At 37.4% G+C, this 21,507-nt stretch overlaps 1 protein-coding gene across 1 annotated transcript in view; it reads left to right on the top strand.

Moving 5' to 3' along the window:
• Positions 1-19,172, top strand: part of ZDHHC13 (zDHHC palmitoyltransferase 13) — a 52,654-nt gene extending 33,482 nt beyond the window's left edge. The window contains exons 10-17 of the mRNA XM_003919907.4: positions 1,256-1,356; positions 6,395-6,519; positions 7,370-7,432; positions 8,122-8,215; positions 9,356-9,439; positions 13,506-13,663; positions 15,770-15,867; positions 18,576-19,172. Of these exons, the coding sequence (XP_003919956.1) occupies positions 1,256-1,356; positions 6,395-6,519; positions 7,370-7,432; positions 8,122-8,215; positions 9,356-9,439; positions 13,506-13,663; positions 15,770-15,867; positions 18,576-18,714 (862 nt within the window). The 3' untranslated portion in view covers positions 18,715-19,172. The remainder of the gene's footprint in view (positions 1-1,255; positions 1,357-6,394; positions 6,520-7,369; positions 7,433-8,121; positions 8,216-9,355; positions 9,440-13,505; positions 13,664-15,769; positions 15,868-18,575) is intronic.
• Positions 19,173-21,507: the final 2,335 nt, after the last annotated feature.

The following is a 21,507-nucleotide window of genomic DNA, read 5'->3' on the forward strand; positions in this document are numbered from 1 at the left end:
AAGGGCTGGTAATATTTACTGCCTAGGATAGGAACATTTGAGATTTTGTTTGGTTATTCGTTTATTGTAGTTGAAGCCTACATTATAAAAATGGACACAATTCAAATGTGCATCAAATGTTTATGGCAACTTTATTCAAACTGCCTTTATTTCTCATATTCCTCTGTAGGGTACCAATTTCATGGAGGAAAGCAACTGTAAAGTTCTATTATTTATTACAGGGGCAGTTGCTTATTGATCCAGGCTGTTAACCTGACACCTGTCAGGAGTAGACACTTAGTGGTAGCAGATGCTTGTAAATTAGTAGTTCATTGTATTACCTAATTAGGTCAAATGCATTTTTTGCTGCAAGATCTCCAACAGATCATACCCTGGAGGTTGCAAGGGCTTCATTGGGCCTATTTTGGCATCATGTTGAGCATCTAAGGTTTAGACTGTTTAGTTCTTCTTATATATGAGCTATCATAATTATGGTTATAATCCTGGTAGCTAATTTTTTTTAACCCTTCATACCTACTATTAACCATTATTTTTTCCTGGTATAAATTTTAAAATATATTCAGGTAAACTATATTCATTCATAAGATGACTATAGTGAGTATTTAGTATAAAAGATTTTTTCTTTGAAACTGCAATATTTTCGATAAGTTATATGTGATCCTCAAATTGCCTGTGACCCAAGTGAGATTGTTAGCATTCTGAATACTAGTATCATTTTTAGCCTTTATGTATCTTTACATGAAGTGTCTATTTCTCAAGCTACTTATAGGATGAATGTGCTTAAGGTTGTGTGCATCTGTATACTTAATAAATACCATTCTAGTCTCTGGAAGAAAGCTTGTTAAATGTAAAGGTGAATCTCTATCAATTTTTGCATTTTAGTGTATTTTAAAATTTATGCCAGAAAACTAAAAATACGATATATCTTAGTAGAATTACAAAATATTCGTTGAAAATATATATTAAATTGTTGTGAATGAAATATTGTATACGTTGGTTAGAAGAACTAGAACATACACGTCTTGAGCATTGTTGTGCTTCAGCGTTCTCGTGTAAAACGGGGGGATGATGTTGCATAACTCTATTACCACATGGAAAGTGACACATAGTAAGTACTCAGTACATGGCAGCTATTACTGTTGTGTCAGTTATTATTATTACTATCACTATTTAGAGAAATTAAGAACTAAAATTAATACAAATCATACGAACACCTTATTTCACTAATACCTTATGTTTGTCCTTTTTCTTTTAGGTTCTTGGTTGGGTATAAGAACCTTGTATACTTACCAACAGCCTTTCTGCTAAGTTCCATTTTTTGGATATTTATGACATGGTTCATCTTATTTTTTCCTGATATCCTTTAAGCGTCAATTTTGATGCATATCTCACTTTGCCTTTAAAAAAGAATAATGTCATTGCTAGGAATTTAGGTATTGGAAAAGGTCCAGGGAATGCAAATTACATTTGCATTTATTTAATGGTTCTGGATGGAGATGTTTAATGTTGAAAATCTACTTGATTCTAGAAGTAATCTCAGAGTACATTAAGGAAACAGTAGATATCTAGTATGTATTACTCATAGGAGGGGTACAGTAGAATGTTTTATTGTTTTACTTATACCATAATTTGTTGGATTGTCTTGAGATTCCTTCAAGGTCAGATGGTTCTTTTAACTTGGTTAGCAGTTACAGTTGATTGATAAATTTTCTGAGTACCAGCACAAACTGTATGAAAGGGATATTGAGGAAAATGTGGCTTCCTCAGGAATGGTAAGTGTTAGTGGTATTATCTAAGGCAGGTATCCCCAAACTATGGCCCGCGGGCCCCTGAGGCCATTTATCTGGCCCCCCGCCGCACTTCAGGAAGTGGCACCTCTTACATTGGTGGTCAGTGAGAGGAGCACAGTATGTGGTGGCCCTCCAATGGTCTGAGGGACAGTGAACTGGCCCCCTGTGTAAAAAATTTGGAGACGCCTGATCCAAGGCAATGATTTTCAATCTACAGTGAAAATATAGTTACTTTGCCACTCAACGTGTATGGAAAACAAAGACTGTACTCCTAATGTATCCTTTGCCCTATGGTGTTATTTCATTCCATTTCCTTTGTTTCATGACCCACTAATGAATAGCAGCCTGAAGTTAAAAACAAAGAAACGAACCAAACTCATCCAAGGAATAGGTTTATTACTTGAGGATCAGGGCCTAGGCCCAAGTCCAGCGTAGGAGTATGTTGTTCTCTTAGTGTTGGCCAGGTCCTGTCACCTAGAAATGGGGAGAGAGGTTACTTGGGCTCTAATCATTTATGACTCCAGGTAGGTGGAAGGCATTTTCAATCTTCCCACCTCTTGCTGGACTCCCTTTTCCCCTTCCAAGGACCCTGGGAAGCCCTGATAGCCTTGCTTTGCTTATGGAGTAGGAGAAGAAGGAATGTTGTAGATGGAAATATACCTTTTAATATATTCCTTTAAAATTCCACATTCTATTTCTGGTAATAGCATTTCTGAAAAGAAAGAACAGAGTGTTTATGGGAGACATGCATAAGCTGACTTCAAGAATATTTTTTCCATAGGAAGAAATGTGAAGTGAGATGGGCATATGATTTCTCAAAATATGTATGTCTACATCCATTATAGCATGTTTTTGCTTTAATGTTCCTTTTTATTTTTGAGCATTCTCTCTAATATTTTTCAGATTTCTTTAAATGAATGGCACAGCATACTATGGGGGCCATTTGGCTTTTTCTGGAAGATTTTTTTAATCTCTTCTTTGTCTCATAATTACTGATTTGGAGGCAATTTTTTAAGCAGTAGCCTTATTACCACCACTTAATGAAGGCTTGAATGATATTATTGCATGATAGAAAAATACATTATTTTATAAGCAATCATGAGTGCATCAAATAACAGTACAAGATACAACAAAATCACTTGCAGGAGACCCACAGCTCATAAATTCTAGGATAATTGACATGATACTAAGGAGAGATAGCTGATATTTTTGTTTACCAATCCATATGGCAGTGGAAAAAAACAGTTTTGAAAATGTGTTTTTTGATAAATTTTTTAAATTTGAGAAACATGTCAATTTTTGCACAAAAGCTTTTATATTGAATTATTTCAAATTTGTGGAATCAAAATTAACAAAAGTGTAACTCCACTGTGGTTTGAAAACCTCGTTTATAGAAGTTAATATTCAGCTGAATTTAACTAGAAACTGTTCAATATTTGTGAAGATGCTGTTACATCAGAAGAACTGATATCCATAGCTAGACAGAATCTTAAAATGTTGAAATCAACAAGATGGAATATTTTATTTGCTTGTACAACCTTAAGCCATTTGTTCTAGGCAACCATATGAACTTGCTGTTTGTGAGAGCAAATAAGTCAGTAGGTGGCATACTTCACCATCAGAACAATGTTCTTCAAGCCAAATTTTAAATGTTGTTGGAACTGCCTTGTGAATGAACTGAGGTGCTGCCCTGTGTTTAGGCTAGCTTTGCCTCAGGCTGCTGTCTGCTTTGAATAAGGGCATCTGCTACCACAGATACTGGTCTATTAGGGGAAAACATTGTGGGGCACTACGGAATAAGACAAAATGATTTTGAGTATTAGCTCTTTTTCAGACTATGTACCATTGGGGCAAGGTACATAATTTCACCAAGCCTTAGTTTTCCTATAAATTGGAGATAACAGAAACAAGCTCATGATGTGGCTGCAAGGATTACTATAAAGTGCTCACCATAGTCCCCATTGCAAAATCAGCGTTCTATAAATATACCTAATATTTCATTATTAATTATTCTTATGAATAAAATCTGTGCAGAAGGCTACACGTTGAAACTAATTTTAAAGGCAATTCTAGGTTGGCTTCTCAGATGATCACATTCTTTTGGTACATTTTGTAAGTTTAGCAAGTAATGTCTTTGGCTTTTATGAGGGGGGATTGAGTATAAGAAAACTAGGACCTTATTGATGAGTTTGAGGGTAAAATTCAAACTCAAGAGAGAAATGGCAAATCACTGAATATTACGTTTCTGATATTGGCTGTAACTAACTGAGTTAAGTTTAAGAGGGATAAATACCCATTTAGTCCCATACTGAGTTTCAGAAAATCAGCTGTACAAGTGCATGTTATGGTGAGCTATGGCATAGCTTCTGGTCAAGTACAAAGGAACCAGGAGCCTTGACTGTATGTTCAGTGTGGCTAGTGATGCAGCTGTCAGGGAAGTGAGTATATTCTCACATAGTATTACAAGGATTTGAGTGTCCAAGCAAAAGGCAAAGCAGCTTCTCTCTGTCCTTTGCACTGGTGTTTGCTCTGGTTTGAATTATAGCCTTTTAAAGGAGAGAATGACAGAAGGGAGCATGAACAGAAGAACATGACCAGGAAACTGTTATATACAAGGACAGTGTTGCCATTTATCTTGGAAATATGATCACTGTCTTCCAATTTCACTGTCGTTTGGAAGCCAATGTACTACGTAGAATGGGCACTCAGTAAAAATGTATTAAACAAATGCAGGGATAAGCTTATGTAGGTTAGATCTAAAAGACAGCTATAATGCAGATCTAAAGGATAAAATGAATGAAAACCAGTTGGTTGGAATCATAGAAAGGCAAATTTTAGCTCCAAATTGAGAGGCTTAACTGCAAAAAAAGTTACCATCTTACTGGGAAGGCTGATGTGTCTATAAACTGTAGTCCAGTGTCTAAGTACCATAGAGAAAACATTCCTAAATTCAGGGAAGGGAGAGAATCATTCTCTGTAAGGAATCAGAAAAGGTTCCAAGGAAGGAGGGAAAATATAAGTTAGGTTTTGATGGCATTTAGGACTTGGACATCCTAAAAGCGTAGTTTCAGAAGAAAATTAGAGGAAGTGGGGGACATTTTAGGTCAGCAAACCGCACAGCCAAGGGCACCGAAGCAAGGAATGTGTTCAGCTTTTATGTCAGGTGATAGAGTGCAATTCACTTTACTTGAAGAATGGGGATCCAGTGATTCCCCTGCCATTTGTTTTGTAACTTCATCAAAACAGGAGCTGAAAATTTCGGTTAGCTCAGCATGCAGGATCATTGCATTATTAAACTGAACATTTTTGAGAACTGAACGTATGTATTTTTGAGTCATGTGTTGATCAGGATTTCCTAAAAAAATATAATGTGATTCTTTAACAAAGGGTCTTGTCCTATGTACCTTTAATAGTGTCCCTTTTAATTCATTCTAAGTAAATGTTGTTAAAATTGAATTTTATGCAACTTCCCTGGACACAACCCTTTCTTAAAGCTAGGCTCACCTGCAGATGAACTGTGGTAAATTAAGCCAACAAGATGTATTCCTGCCTGCCTTAACCAGATGTGGTTTTGCTGTCTTTGTGGGTTAGAGCAGGGCTTCTTAACATTTTAATGTGCATGTTAAAGTCCCTGGGGATCTTGTTAAAACCCAGAGTCTGGCTCTGTTGGTCTAGGGTGGGGCCTGAAGTTCTGCTTTTCTAACAAACTCCCAGGTGAAGTTGTGTCTGCAGGTCCTTTGACCACACTTTGAATAGAAAGGGTTTAGAGTATTTTGTGGTCACTTTTTCCACACTGAAGTTTGGCACAGGAGAGCATGGCAGAATCTTGAAAAGTGGAGACAGTTACTTTGTCAGTAATTAATTTCAATTGGGTAAGGACAGTTGGTTTATTTCTGGTCTTATTGATTCACTGCTGCATGTTCATTTGTCATTCCCTGGAGCAAAATTTTACTTCTCATACAGAGAATCTGTATCACCTTAAAAACATTTCAAAGCAGGTAACATTCATCTGTGAAAACACTTTTATCTTAATTTATCTATAATATGTGACTTTCCCTAATTCCCCAATAGTATGTGATACATAATCATTTCACAAGGAGAACAGTTTGTCTCTAAATTAACTCAGCCTAATAAAAGGATTGGTTACTAAACTTACAGTGGGAAATTTCTGCAAACATGTATCTAATATATAGGGGAAATATTTTTATTTGAAATATCTGAATCAAGGGTTTGTTTCTTTGAATGATTTTGTTAAAATGATCGAAGAATTTTTTATAGATACTCACAGGAGAGCCACAATTACACCATGAGAGAGAAATTTATTTGGTCTTGAGTGTTTGTCACTTTTCAGGGTGTTCCTCATATGTTGTAACTATTCCTATCAATATTTAGTATGAGCTTCAACTAATAAGGAAGCATTAATTATTAGCCAAGTAGGAACAAATTCCAGTAGTATTAGAACATAGAATGGGAACAGGTTTAGGGGTGGAGTCATGTGTACATAGGGAAGGTGAGGTTCTTAGGTGCCAGTTACGAAATTTGCTTACATCATAATTGTATTCTTTTTAAAGCGAGTTTGTTATATTCCTTAACTTGGCTTTAACATTTAGCAGGACCTCCTTTCTATTTCAGTTTCTTTTTCAGCATTATAGCCTTTCTCTACTTTTTCTATAAGACTTGGGCAACTGATCCAGGCTTCACTAAGGCATCTGAAGAAGAAAAAAAAGTGGTGAGATTTCTTTATTACAGATGTTTTTAGTAGGAGGGTTTGTAAACTTTAGAAAGTCGCAGATACAGATGTGTTAGTTTTTGTTATGGCTGCATGACAGGTGGGGTGATATAGCAAAAATGAGATTTCCACTGTTATACTTTTTTCATTTATGTATATGAAAGTTTTAACGTGTATTTTTATTTTCTGTTAAAGTAATACCCTACCAAGACTTTTTCAGATGTGATTCCTGTTAGGAATATGATCTCCTACTTCCTTATAATTTTGATAGTGGTCATTTAGCTTACTTTTCCCCACTTAATAAACTAGTCAGTGACCAGGGAGAGTCCTTCTGCTTATTGGCTGAGGAGATGCTCCTTCTCTTCTTCAAATGTGAAGTTGTCAGATGACATGGCATGTTTTCTGTTGCTCATGAATGTTTAGAAGTTGGAGAGTGTTGTCTTTGTTACCTAAAGCTAGTGTTCCTGAAAGACCCAGCCCTTGGTGCTTATAACTTTTAGTTTTGATGTATACTGGTGGGTTTTTCTTTTTTAATGGGTGTGTATAAGTGCATATTTATTTTTCTCTAGCAGATCGTAAGTGGGAGATGATTGCCATTCACAGAGATGAGGTGATAGGTGGGAGTAGTGGGGTGGTGTAATTTTCATGCAACCTAATTTATTGGCTGTTGGTTGAAAATGCAACCTTGAAGAGTCACATCATTTCAAGCACAGAATGATTTGATGGCAAGTATTCCAATTGCTTTTCTGACTACTTAGTTTGGAGTGAGAGCTGTGAGAATGGTACATAACCGTGCATAATACATTTTCCAACAAAATGTGATAATAAGGTCAAACTTCATGTCTTTCAGAATATCATCACCCTTGCAGAAACTGGCTGTCTGGATTTCAGAACATTTTGTACGTCATGTCTTGTGAGTCTTTTCTATATAATTTTTTTCCATAGCAAAAGCAAATTCTTGATAACATTGCTCATGTAAGCATTTGTCAGATCTTCATGGTATATTTATACACTGTTGTTTTACTCATTTCTAATTTTACATTACTGTCTGAACAGTTTTCTGTCCTGAACATATGGAAGAATGATGTTTGTAATCTGTTGAAGTTGTCTCCGATTACATCTCTCTGTGAATTATCCAGCATATGTTTTATTTGCTTTTCTCTGTCATGAAGCATATATTAGAACTAACTTCAAGTCAGAGGCTCATAATGACCTTAGAAACCACTTAGTGAAACCTCTCATTTTGCAATTGAGGAATCAAGGGAGGAAGTAAATTCTCCCAAATTATTAGTGGCGCTAAAAATGGAACTTGGGTTTCCTTCCCTTGGTTCTGTTCTTATTTTGCTCTGTGGTACTGCCTCATTTCTGCTTAGCCAGTGTGAACAGGCTCTGGAATTCAGATCCCACTTAGTGATGTCCTAATCAAAGTAGACATATGGAAGTAAATATTAATAAGGCATTCCATAGCCTCTCTGTGAATTGATGGTCTGTTTAGGATTTCTGCCAATGCCTTTGTGACCTAAAGTTAAAATTTTGCTTGTGATTTGTTACCACTTTTGAGATGCTTGTTTTTGCTTAGGTCTCTCTTAATTGCTCACTTAGATAAGAAAGCCATTAAGGTCACTCCACTGCCATGTGTGCAACTCCTGTGTGGCTCGATATGATCAACACTGCCTGTGGACTGGACGGTGCATAGGTGAGAAGACTTAATTTTTCAGTTACCAGTATGAAGTTAAGCATATGTTTAGTTATGACTCATAGAAAAAGTGGAAGGGCATCCAAGGGCTCCATTTTCAGTATTCCAATATTCCAATAGCAGTGAGCCCATATGTCATTATTACAATGCAAGTAATACAGTGTTTTCACATGCATTATCCTGTTTGGTAGCCACAGACCTGTGAAGTAGACAGAAAAGGTATTATCTCCATATCACTTGTAAAAATGCTAGATCAGAGAAGTTAAAACACTTAACTTACAGTGACACAACTAGTAATATGTAAACCTAGGTCTCCGGATTCCAATGAGTGTTATTCCTTCTGCCGGGTTTTGCTGCTTCAGGAGAATGTCAGACCATGATGTGAAAGCTGAGGAGCATTTGTGTCATTAGCATTGTAACACTCCTATCTCCAGCACTGAGAAGGCAGCATGTGCAAGAGGAGACTTAATTGCCAGGCTTTTCCTGCTTTCTTCCCTTTTGTAGAACTATCTCAGACTGTGGGTCCTACTCTTTGCATGTAAATGTAGCAACATGTAAATTTATTGCTGCTCCTCAGGTTCATTTTCTGTGTTCCCCTGATTAAGTCAATCCTTGATATTTAGAGGTTGTGCTTTTACAAACACATTAAATGGAGGAAAGATACAGGGTATGATTTGTCCAGAATCATGCCTACCTCCTTCCTTCCATCACAGGATAGGACAGCCTAGAGCAGTGTTTGCTTAGTTAACTTTATTCTAAAAGTTGTACTTTCACAAACATGCTACATGGAAGGAAGAAAGAAACAGGGTATAATTTTTCCAGAATCCTGCCTACTTCCCTTCCTTCCATCACAGGAGAGACCAGCCTAGAGGAGTGTTTGCTTAGTTAACTTTATTCTATTCCAAAAAAAGTATCTTCTTTTAAGTAAGCAATGAATAAATATTAGTTCAGTTAATATGGACAGTTGACTGTGACATATCAGAAATGTGTGGTTTGATTTAATGGTACTTAAAAGCAAAGCAACAGCTTTATTTCTGTTTTACTTTGGTGAGGACTTTTGACAGGAAAGTGGTTAAGGAGGTCTTATGTTGAAAATCAGAAGAATGAAAATATTAAGTATAATTTTTTTTCTTTCTTTAGGTTTTGGCAACCATCACTATTATATATTCTTCTTGTTTTTCCTTTCCATAGTATGTGGCTGGATTATATATGGATCTTTCATCTGTAAGTGTAAATTTTTCGTATAACAAGCACATACACCCACACCCATTTCTACTTTTCCTTATAAATCCTTTTATATCACATTCTGGCTGGATGACTATAAACCATACCCCTAATAACAACAAAGTGACTGCCTGTAAGACTCCTTCAGCATTGGAAAGCTGCAAGAAATGCAAAATCAGGTTAGTTCTCAGTACTTTAGAAAAAAAACCATGATAAATTTGAGAATTGGTCAAAAATAGAAATTAATTTAAGGCAAGTGCAGATTTGTTCCCCAGTGGAGAGGGAAAGTCAGCTGCTCAAGTACAAAGCTGGAGATGATAAGTAAATAAAACAGAAAAAATAAGGTCAGTGGTAGAGAGGTTGGGGGTTAGTTGTCCAGTAATTAAGGGACAGACCTCTGAAAGCACATGCCATTTGGTAAGTATCAAGTTGAAACTGAGAACTGGTGGGAATGCTAACAGTTAAAAGGTTGGAAATAGTAACTTGGAAGAAAACATTAGATCACTTATTCTGCGGCCCTGATGAAAGAAAAAAGCTTTAAGTAGCCGTTTAAAAGAGTATCTAGGGTCTCACATAGGGAGTGACAGCCAGCTGTTCTGAGGTGGTTGACTAAGAAGGACAGGATTTCAATTGAACAAGAAAGATTTTGGCTATCTCTTAAGAATTTCATGATTATGTTTTTCAGACCTTAGAAATAGCTTACCTTACTGGAAAAACCTATAGTGCTTGTAGTTTATTTATTTGGACTTTAACTGTTTGTTGTTTATTTATTTTGAAGGCTTTGGGGGAATTGGGCTCTAAACACAGAGGCTTCACTTCTAATCTGTTTCTGTCCACCCTCCTGTTATGTTCTAGGTCAAATCTTAACTTTACCAGTGGAGTACTAGTTTGTTGCTTGAGCTGAAGTCTGGAGTAATTCTGAAAGACGTTAAGAACGTTTCTTTCCCCATAGCATCCTAAGCCGCAGTACATGTATACTTTTTTCCTCTTTCTTCTTTCTCTCTCTCTCTTTAGTTTAAAATTTTTGTTAGTTTTTGAAAGACAATTTTTTGTACACTTGTGCCCCAGCCTCCCAGTTTCCCTCCCTAGAAATAACAAGTATTACAAATTTTGTTTTGTTTGGGGTTTCATTTTTAGAGATTATTAACTAGTATCTATGTATAATGAGTTATTTTTTGCCCTGCCATAGGCATGAAGGGTGTCAGTTACCTTGTCAGACCCTTTCCTACCTGATGCCTTGGGTGTCTTTGGTCACTAGGCAATGCTTTTGTAGCTAAATGGAACTGTTGCCATTTTAAATAGGTCTAATAGTCAGAAGGTTGTAATCTATGAGCTCAGTTTTTGTCAAAAGCCACCAATAACCCTGAGCATTCTGTTTTTATTTTAGTTAATTTAATTTTATTTGTTTGGTTTTTTTTTGTTGTTTTTTTATTTATGTAGTTTTTGGGACAGAGTCTCACCTTGTCGCCCAGACTGGAATGCAGTGGCATGATCATGGCTCACTGCAGCCTTAACCTTTTGGGCTCAAGTGATCCTCCTGCCTTGTCCTCCCAAATAGCTGGGACTACAGGTGCGTGTCACCATACCCAGTTAATTTTTAAATTTTTAGTAGAGATGGTGTCTTCATCGTGTTGCCCAGGCTGGTCGCCAGCTCCAGGCCTCAAGTGATTCTCCTGCCTCAGCTTCCCAAAGTGCTGGGATTACAAACATGAAGTACTGCACCTGGCCAGCATTAGATTTGTAAAACCTCTTAAATTATGTCTTACGGTGTAAAAAATAAAAGATTTTTTTGACAGTGCTTGTTTTTGTTGAGAAAGCTGCCTTTCAAGGCCTGACAATAAAGCATATTCCTGGAAAACCTTTGTAAGTTGGCACATGGACCAACTTGTCTCTTGGACTAGATCCTGTGGGAGAGGAGCCAGAGCTTACACCACTCTTGCCTCTCCTCTCTTCTTTCTCTTCACTAAAAATAGTCACCTTTGTTTGGCATCTATGACCAGCATAAGACTGTATTGATAAGGACAGAAGCGATTTTCCATCACATTCAGTCTTTCCAAGTTAGTTTTTTATTACACATGTGATTCTTCCCTCCTCTTTGTCTTTTTTCTCTGGCTCTGAACCAATTTTCATATTGCATTTTGTTTCATAAGAGCATTCCCACCTTATATTCGCTTACAAATGTATAAACTAGCTGACTGTATTTTGTTACCTTTTTTCCATTTATATTCCAGCAATATTTATTTTCACTGAATGAGGGCATTGTGTCATTTATTATTATTTCACAGACAAAAACATGAACTTGTGCTCCATTTCTGTAATGAGGCTTCACTGTCATCCCACCTCCCTTGTTTACCATGAGTACTGTATTCCTAGAGCCCTGCTCTATACTCTCCTTCTCATGTGACCCAATAGCTGCTACTTCTGTACAGCCTCCATCTATTTCATCTTTTGTAAGGTCTGTTACAAGGTGGATGGTAAGTGACTCCGAAAGTGTTGGCATCCTATAAGTTACAGAAAGAAAGATTGTAGATTACTGTCAGGAAGAACTATGTAACTGTTAGAGCTATCTAAAGATGAAAACGATTAACTTGGAATGATATGAGTTCCCTACCGTTAGCCATTGGCTACCTCATAAGAATGTATTAGCACAAATTAAAGTGTAACATTGCATAAGATAATGTAAATGACAACTTGCTATTGTATCTTTGATATTAAATCTGAAAACCAGTATTCTGAAAACTTCAGTGTGAGATCATGCTGTGCTATCAAAAGAATTCCCAGAAGGGAGCAGTAGAAATCCGTAAGCTGAAAGAAAATAGACATTCTTTCCCACTCAACAGCTGTTTTCTCCACCTACTGTTGGAAATTATATTCTTTTTTTGATATCAGGTGCATGGGATGCATCTTTCTTTGCTGTCCTAATGAGAAACTCTAGAGAGAGTGTAATTTTCTTTAACTTGTACCTTGATTGCTACTCTATGATGATTGCTCTTAGAATGCTTCTGGCATATCTTCATGAAAGAAGATTGGAAATCAGAGACTTCAAAAGAAAAAAAAAGTAGATTTTTAGGGTTCAAATGGACAGTTGACAGGAAAGTCATGGACTCATTTTCTTCCTGTTGCTGGAGTTCTTCAGAGCAATATTAAGAAAATGTCTAAAACTGCTTGTCAAATTGTCAGAGGCATTTATGAAACCTCAAGGTGCAAATCTACAGAATTCTCATTTAAAAATAATTCACACTTTATGCATGGCCAGGGTGCCTGTAAAAGTCATTGGATTTTATATAACCCTGAAGATCTGTTCCTTTGTTTCTACTGTGTCCTGTGTGTATTTTTCCTTACTGCTGCTCCTAGCTACATGGGTTAGGAGGTTAATATGAAAGGCCATAGTAAAGTCCTTTCTTTTAATTGGCACACCTGAGGAGAAACTGAGCTGTGACTATCTGAATCTTGCTCTATATTCTTTTCCCGGGAGTATCTGTCTTGTGAGTCCCTTCATCTGGCCTTTCTTCCTTTGCAGGTTTAGTTACAGTGTCAGTACAGAAGTATGCCCCTGCCCAGCTCCCTGTATGCTATTAGATTGTATTCTGATGGCATCTAGGTACTTATTGGATGTCTTGCACCCATAGCAATGGCCTGTTCATCTGAACCCTTAATAAGAGTTTATATTCAGTCCTGTAATAGACCCTTAGTTGCTATAAACATGAATATGGTAGGGAATGTTCTAAACAAATAATTAGCTTCAGGCTGGTACATCTCATGCTGCATGCTGATTTTAGTAAAGATTTTATGGACCTTTTTTTTTGCTTTATTCCTTCACTGTCGACTTCTTATACAGTGTTATCATAACCTCATTTAACATCGAGCTACCATTTTGTCATCTTTGGTTTTTGAGCTGTCATGTGGAAGATTAATTCCTAAAGTTGAATCATGATCTGTGCCTTGCTTTCTCTTCTCCCTAAATAGAACTGCAGTGATTTTATCTTCTTGAAGACTGATAGCTAGTTTATTGCCTTTTTAAATAATGGGATTTTTTTTTTTTTTTTTTTTTTTGGTGAATTCACAGATTGGTCTAATCATTGTGCCACAACATTCAAAGAAGAAGGATTATGGACTTACCTCAATCAGATTGTGGCCTGTTCCCCTTGGGTTTTATACATCTTAATGCTAGCAACTTTCCATTTCTCATGGTCAACATTTTTATTATTAAATCAACTCTTTCAGGTATTTATTTCTCTTCTTACAATGGCTTTGAGGAAAATTTCCAAAACTTGTAGTGAGATAGACTTGAATTTAAAATCAGAAGATGTACAGTCTGTTTTTACCTCTGTCACTTGTTGTGTGAATCTAGCCATGTCATTTAACCACACTTGAATTTCAGGTTTTTTGTCTGTAAAATGAGGATAATGCCTGTCTACTACATTAAATCACAAGATGGTTTAAAGGTTAGCATAATAAATTATTAGAGTTGGACCTTGGAGTTACCTAATCTGACCTCTTTATTTTATAAACAGAAGTACAGAAAGGTAAATTGAAATGCTCGAGGTCACCCAGTATGTGGCAAAATCAGAACTGTAAACTTAGGTCTTCTGACAGTCCCATTCAAGGGCTTTTTCCATTGTACTGTTAAATTATATGTTGTATGTGACCATAGTATAAACTAAAGTATCATGCAAACGTGAGATGATTGTTTTCCCAACCCTGTTTGTTACCCTTATTACTATGCAGTTCTTAAGTGGATGAGAGTAGAAAGAAATGAAAAATGCATCACTAACCACTGGGCATAGTAATTACATTATTGGAGAAGGCCATGGCCAATTGAAAGTTCAAGCTCCAGGGCAGTTGTCACCTGCAGCTTTCTCCAAAGCTTTAGTCCCTTCCCTCCTGCCTTCATCCACTATGAGCCTAACCTAATTCTCATTATTGCTGTGTCCTACCCACGTGGAATGGGCATCGGGTGGTCATCAGTCTGAATCAATTACTGTAAAACCTCAGATAATTAGAGCATTACTCAACTGAAGCAAAGTGTATTCTACTTTTATGGGGAAGTAACCAATCTCAAAATAATAATAGTGCTAATAATAACAAGAAGAGAAAGAGGAAGGAAGGGAAAAAGAAATAAAAGAGAAAAAAGAAAAAGAAAAAAATATTTAAGCATGAAATTGAGTTAATAATATTGACTAAACTGAGGTTTCTGAGGATTCATCTTAATCTCCTATCACTCACATCAATAGACTCTGGCAGCAAGAATAGATACTAGCATCTGTAATTATTAATGTTATCATTTATAATATAGTATTTATAATGCTTTAAGATATAATTTCTAATTCCCTTTCTTCTTTTCTGGAATCTTAGAACAAGTACAAGTATGTGAAATGATAATAACCTTTATTTTTTTAAAAAAATCAATAAGGTAAAAAAGTTTCAGATAATTTTCAAAAGCAAGAATTCAGAGCAAAGCTATATTCTTAATGAACAAAACAATCCAGTTCTTTGAAAACGTTCATTTCCTGAGTGCTCTGGGTAGTCATGGCTTTGATTATAGCACGTCAAGCTGAGAGTCTAGGCTGTTGGTTAGGAGCATGGGCTTTATTCTCCCACTGACAAAGGAGTCAGTCCCAGCTCTGCCACTCTAAGCTGTGTGGCCTTGAATCAGTTACTTCATCTCTCTAAGCCTCTGGGTTAGGTATTTTAAACAGATTATCTGAAATCCTTAAAACGATATCATGAGGATGGTATGATGAGCTGTTTTAGAGATATGGAACTTGAGGTTTAAATGAGATAACTCTATGAATAATTATGGTTTTTAATGATTTAAGAATTTTTAAGTTACCTTAATTTTCAGTCTTCCCCAAATTTATAGAATTAAACATTCTTTACTTCTGATTAACTTTTTCTTTGGCCTTTTTCAAAGAGATACTAAAAAGAACACACAAGTTGAGATAATTGCACTGATAGTGATCTTATATTTTTATTTATCTGAAAGTTACACACTGAATGTGCTGAACATTAAAAATGACCATACACCATAGCTTGAATTAATAAAGCAGTTATTTCACAGCTCTAAGTCAATGTACAGTACTTTCTTGAAGGTTAGTAAAAACTTAGACAATTAAAAAACACACACAAAATGCCAGTTACTAGATTTATATAGGAGAGTATAGTTTAAGGCTGCTGAATCTCTGCATCACCATGTTCCTTGGTTAGAAAGCTGGGGGATATTGTCTGTGGGGGACTACTAAATCTTTGCCAATGTCCTGTGATGTACTGCTGAGAGTGATGGAGCTACAACATGGTATTTTTCATGTACCTTCCACCCTTCTTTTTCAGATTGCCTTTCTGGGCCTGACCTCCCATGAGAGAATCAGCCTGCTGAAGCAGAGCAGGCATATGAAACAGACGTTGTCCCTCAGGAAGACACCATACAAGTAAGTGAGAGCTGTTCTGGACATTGAGTCCTGTAGAAGATCCCTAGTCACTGGTTTCCTAAGCTGGTGCCACTGCCCATGGCCATGCTACTGTTCTCTAACCTGTTATCTAGTACAGTTGACCCCCTCCTTTCTTAGAGAAGCCTTAGTAATGGAGTGAGTGGTAAGGTCATGAGCCCCAAAGTGGTAAGAATTTGAGATTTAGTTTACCGGACACAGCACAAATAGTAAGTGACTTTGAAGTTTTGCCAAGATGGGGAATCTCTCCAGTCATGCCACATGGTCACAGGGTTGTTTGTTGCTGGCATGGAGTCAATGTGAGATAATTAGGTGTATGGCTGAGAGAGCCAGCCACAAGGTGCTCTGTAGAAAGTGTTTGCTTGTGTGCTTTGCCAGAATTTTCACCCTGGCTTTCTATCACCATTAATTTTTCTAGCCCTACTTTGAATGTGACCACTTGTCCCAGGGAGAAGCCAATTTTTCAGGTTTCGATTTGTTTCCCCTGGAGCATTTGGTTGTATAAAAGACGTTTTCCGTTGAAAACGAGAGTATGTATGGGAAGACCTTCATCTTATGAAAGATCGGGCTTTGAAGCTTATCTCCCTGCCACTTATGGCAGGGTCTTGGAAACTGGGAGTGCTGCAGAGGTGACCCAGAGCTCTCTGAGGATTTGAACACTTGCTGCATATCTCATGAGCAGTCTATTTTAAAGCACACTCTTGGTATAAGACGTAACTGTTAGGCTGTTAGAAAAGGGGATCAGAGACTGGGATATGACTACAATATGTATTTTGAGAGGAGAGAAATTGCCTTCATTGGGAAGAGATGGCTAAAGCAGTGGGGAGTGGAGAGTAGTGTAAATTTGTGATGACTGTTTCACATTGACAGTGATAATAAAGTCCCTTTCTTTGTGGCTTAACCAGAGGAATAAATATTTACTGCACTAAACTACAGAAGCCTGTGATAGAGTTGGAATTTGAAGCTGAGCCTTGAGAGATGTGGGGCAGGGCACAGTGGCGTTGGGAGGGAGGAAGGACATTCCAAGCCCTAGAGAAGTGTCTGAATGAATAGAGGGGCACAGAGAGCATTAGAACATGTTGGCTGAGTAATGGCAACATCACCTAGAGGAACTAAAGGTAAAACCTCAGAGCTGCTTTGAGTCCACCTTCCAAAATCTCACTCAAACCAAAGATTTTCCTTGTTTTCCTCCCCTAAGTTACTTTTACTCACTACAGTAGTCACCCTTCCTCCATGAGGGGTATGTTCTAAGACCCCCAATGGATGCGCGAAACTGCAGTTAGTACGGAACTCTATATATACCATGTTATTTCAGTCTGATAACCCAGCAGGCAGGTAGTGTAGACAGGGTGGAAACACCAGACAAAAGGATGATTCATGTCCCAGGCAGACAGAGCTGGATGGCATGAGATTTCATCATGCTCCTCAGAACGGCATGTAATTTAAAGCTTATTAATTGTTTTTTTTCTGGAATTTTTCATTTTAATATTTTTGGGCTGCCGTTGACCACAGGTAACTGAAACCAAGGGTAAGGGGACACTACTCTAACTAGTTTTTGAGCCAGGTCCTATAAATTCTAGCATGTGTCCCCACTCCCACCCCATCAGTTCCACATAGTCAGCCCTCTTCCCAGGAAGTTGTCTTCTGAGTAGTGCTGGTCCTTAATAGGCAGCAACTCCATCATCCTCATGCAAAACAGTCTTTTAAACAGCAATGCAGTCATCCTCATGTACAGGTGTGTTTTGATGTGTGTAAGGGATTGGGTAAGGCACTTAAAAGATAGGGCATATGTGTAAAAATGAACATTTCTTGTAACTGGAATAGATAGTAGTACTTCCAAAATTTAATAGAGAAGAAATGATGCCTCAGACCGTTATAGTCTGGAAAGCTCCAGTGGAAATGTGAGCATTGGCCTGAGCCTTGAGAACAGGTGGAACATAAAAGGATAAAGGGGTTTCTGAGCTAAGTGTACAGCAGTGTACGTTCCAGGCCCACACAGCTATGATCATGGGAAAAATAGAGCCAGAGTACTTGGAGCAGGAGATTTATAAAGAGCTAGAACAGGGGAGCTAGAACTTGAGGGATGCATTGTATAGGGCCTTGAATACAAAGACGAGGACTATTTATTTGAGCCTCTAGGCAGAGGCGTATCTATAAAGAGTTTTGATTGGGAGGTGAGGGGCTATGACTATATCAGGGTTTTTGGAGGACAACAGTCTCCACTGTGTAAGATGAATTAAAAGGAATTGAGACACTGACGTCATTTCGAGAGTTACTTATATGGTTTAGGGAAAATCCCATCTTGTTGATTGTGGTTGTTCTGGCCTATATGGCCTTTGAGGTAATCAAAATCTGAATTAGGGAAGTAGGAATAGAAAGAAAGAAACTTATTAATGTCAGTGGCCAGTCCATTAAGTGGGGAATCCAAAATGAACTGGTGATGAAAAACCCAATTAAGATGCGAGCAGAAGCCAGGAAATCTCAAAATACAGATTCAGGTCCAGAAATAGGCTTCAGTTTTAAGGTCCCAGAAGTCCAGGAACTATCTGATTTACCCCTGGATTTGTGCAAAATGTTCAAAGGACATTGTATCTTATAGATTCTCTGTGAGTGTTTATGGTTTGAATGAATGTTGGTCAAGCTACACAGGAACTATAGTAAGACATGTTCTCTTTTTTTTTTCTTGGCAGCCTTGGATTCACACAGAACCTGGCAGATTTCTTTCAGTGCAGCTGCTTTGGCTTGGTGAAGCCCTGTGTGGTAGATTGGACATCACAGTACACCATGGTCTTTCACCCAGCCAGGGAGAAGGTTCTTCGCTCAGTATGAAGAAAAATCAAACCAAAACTCTCAATCTGATTTGTTTTTGTATATGTTGATGCCCTGTAGTTTGAAAATGAAGTAAAGATTTAGAGTTCACCTAAGCCCAAAGGAAGACACTGGTGTTTTTTAAAGCCATTGGGTAAAAAAAGTTCTCAATAAGGCTATACTTTTTTAGTTATAGAAAGATGGACTTTTCTGATCAATCTTGGCAGACATCTAAAAAAACCATATTTTTCACAAGAAAATGCAAATTACTTTTTCTGGAAATAATATTCACTAATTATGATTGAAATGGAGTATTTTCAGATACTATGCTGGCTGTTTCAAAATAGTACTATTCTTTAAACTTGTAATTTTTGCTAAGTTATTTGTCTTTGTTGTATCTATAATTATGTAAAAAATATTTAAATAGCTGTACCTGTTTTGCTTTCACATTTAATAAATTTTTTTTTTTTTGTACTTGACACTTGATTTCTGACACTTGATACTTCTAGAGTCTTAAATTAAGATGTACATAGGACACAAAGAAATTAGTTCACAATTCCAGGAATGAGTTGAGATTACGATTAATACCAGCAAGCAAGATTTAATTTGGTTTTTTCCATCTTAGAAAATAGAACATAGAAAGTCTTGAACATTAATTGCTGCTTTACTTAATACCCTCAAAATATTAGACTGATATGACTGTAATTACTAATTTCCCTTGTTTGAAGGAAATGTTAATTCAACTTTAACTCTTAGTTAGTATTTATATACCTCTGGGCATGGCACCTTCCTGCTGAAAAACCTCCCTTGGGTTCTTCTTGCTCTTGGGGTAAAAGCTAAAATTGTCATTGTGACCTACAAGGCCTTGGAGCATGTAATCCTGTTTTGTTTACCAGTGTCACTGGATCACATTGTACTCTAATCATGATGGCCTTTCATTTCAAGAATCCGTTCTTTCTTCTATCAGAGATAGCAGATGCAGATAAGGAAACTAAAGGCAAAGCAGTTTGTATCTTCTGCAGGGTCACAGAGACACTAAATGGGGCTGCCACTCTGCAGTCCCAATCATCTATCACTTGACACATAGTATTCGTTCAAAAAATATTAAAATTAATTTGTTCAATTTCAGAGTTTTAAGCAAGACATGATGCCATCAGAATTGTGTTTGAAGATTGTGGTTCTCAACTGGGATACAGAAGAGCTTTTTCAAGGTATATTCTCTTTCTCCCTTCTTTTCTTACCAACTCCTGCCAAGTTAGTATTGTGGCCCAAATGATCCGGAGACTGTTTAGATCAGAGTCTCAGGGCCTGGGTGGGTGTCTGGGGCTCACAGTTTGAAATTCAAATTCTCCATCTCAGACCTTTCAAATCAGTCTCTGGGGAGAGAGTGCTGGAATCCTAATGATTCTTACATATACACACTACTGTTTGAGAATCATTTACTTAAGGAACCTTACCTTCTCCATTCTACACATTGTGAAAAGTTTTTTTTTAAGTTTGAGAATCACTGTTTGGTAGGTATGCAATTGTAGTGGTGAAGAGACAAGATTCTAGGGACCCGAGTTTGAATCTTTGACCTACTAATTACTACATAAGTTACTTTTATCCCTTTGGGCAAATGACTTAAATCCCTGGTGCCTCAGTTTCCTCATTTGTATTATATAGATAATAATAGTAAACATTTCAAAATATCATGAGAATTAAATGTGTTAATTTTTAAAAGTGCTTAGAATTGTACTTGGCACATAGTAAATGTTCAATAAATGCTAGCTCTTAATTTAGAAGTCTAATAGAAAACTGAGTACAGAGAAAGATAAGCTAGAGGTAGAGGAATGCACCAAATCCACCCTTCTGTGTTGTATGTTCTAGGGCTAGAGTTCTGCAAACTATTGTCTCCCTGCCAGATGACTTCCTGTTAAAGTCTCCCAGTAGACTGCAAGGAGGAGCAAAAAAGGGACTTATTCCATTCTTCTTCCTGGCTATTCCTTTCAGTGTTGCTGCAGCGATGGCCCTTCGCCCCTCAATGACATTTGGAGCCAGTGTCTAACTTTCCTTTTTCCCAAAACCTACTTCATTATGCCCAATTAGAAGCACTAGCAATAACCAGGCAGGGCTCTCTCCTTTGATGTCTGACTTCTGCCCTAGGAGACTTCTCTGGGCATCTAAATTATGATAACCTATATTTTCTCTTAGTTTCCCTAGCCCCAGGAGTGGTAGCTCCTTCTAGCAATTACTATCTCTGTGTTAAGTCAATGTGTTCCCTTTTTACTTTTTCAAAAATAATAGCACCTGTTTAGCTAATTCCCTCTACTGTATTCTCTTTATTAAAATAACTAGTGTATAGCCGGGCACAGTGGCTCACGCTTGTAATCCCAGCACTTTGAGAGGCTGAGGTGGGTGGATCACCTGAGGTTGGGAGTTCGAGACCAGCCTGACCAACATGTAGAAACCCTGTCTCTACTAAGAATACAAAATTAGCCAGATATGATGGTGCATGACTGTAATCCCAGCTACTTGGGATGCTGAGGCAGGAGAATCACTTGAACTGGGAGGCAGAGTTTGCTGTGAGCTGAGATGGTGCCATTGTACTCCAGCCTAGGCAACAAGAGCGAAACTCCTTCTCAAAATAAATAAATAAATAAAACTAGTGTGGTTTCTGTTTTTCTGATGAGACTTGACAGATATAGAATGTTAGAAATAAACTGTTAATGATGATCTAGGCAAGAAGTAATGAAGGCCTGAAGCAAGACAATGACAGTGGCACAGAGGAGACCCAGCAGGCCTGGGTCTCTGTGCCACTGATTGGGTTTGGGG

The sequence above is a fragment of the Saimiri boliviensis genome, chromosome 6 (assembly GCF_048565385.1).
Source record: "Saimiri boliviensis isolate mSaiBol1 chromosome 6, mSaiBol1.pri, whole genome shotgun sequence".
Taxonomy (NCBI): domain Eukaryota; kingdom Metazoa; phylum Chordata; class Mammalia; order Primates; family Cebidae; genus Saimiri; species Saimiri boliviensis.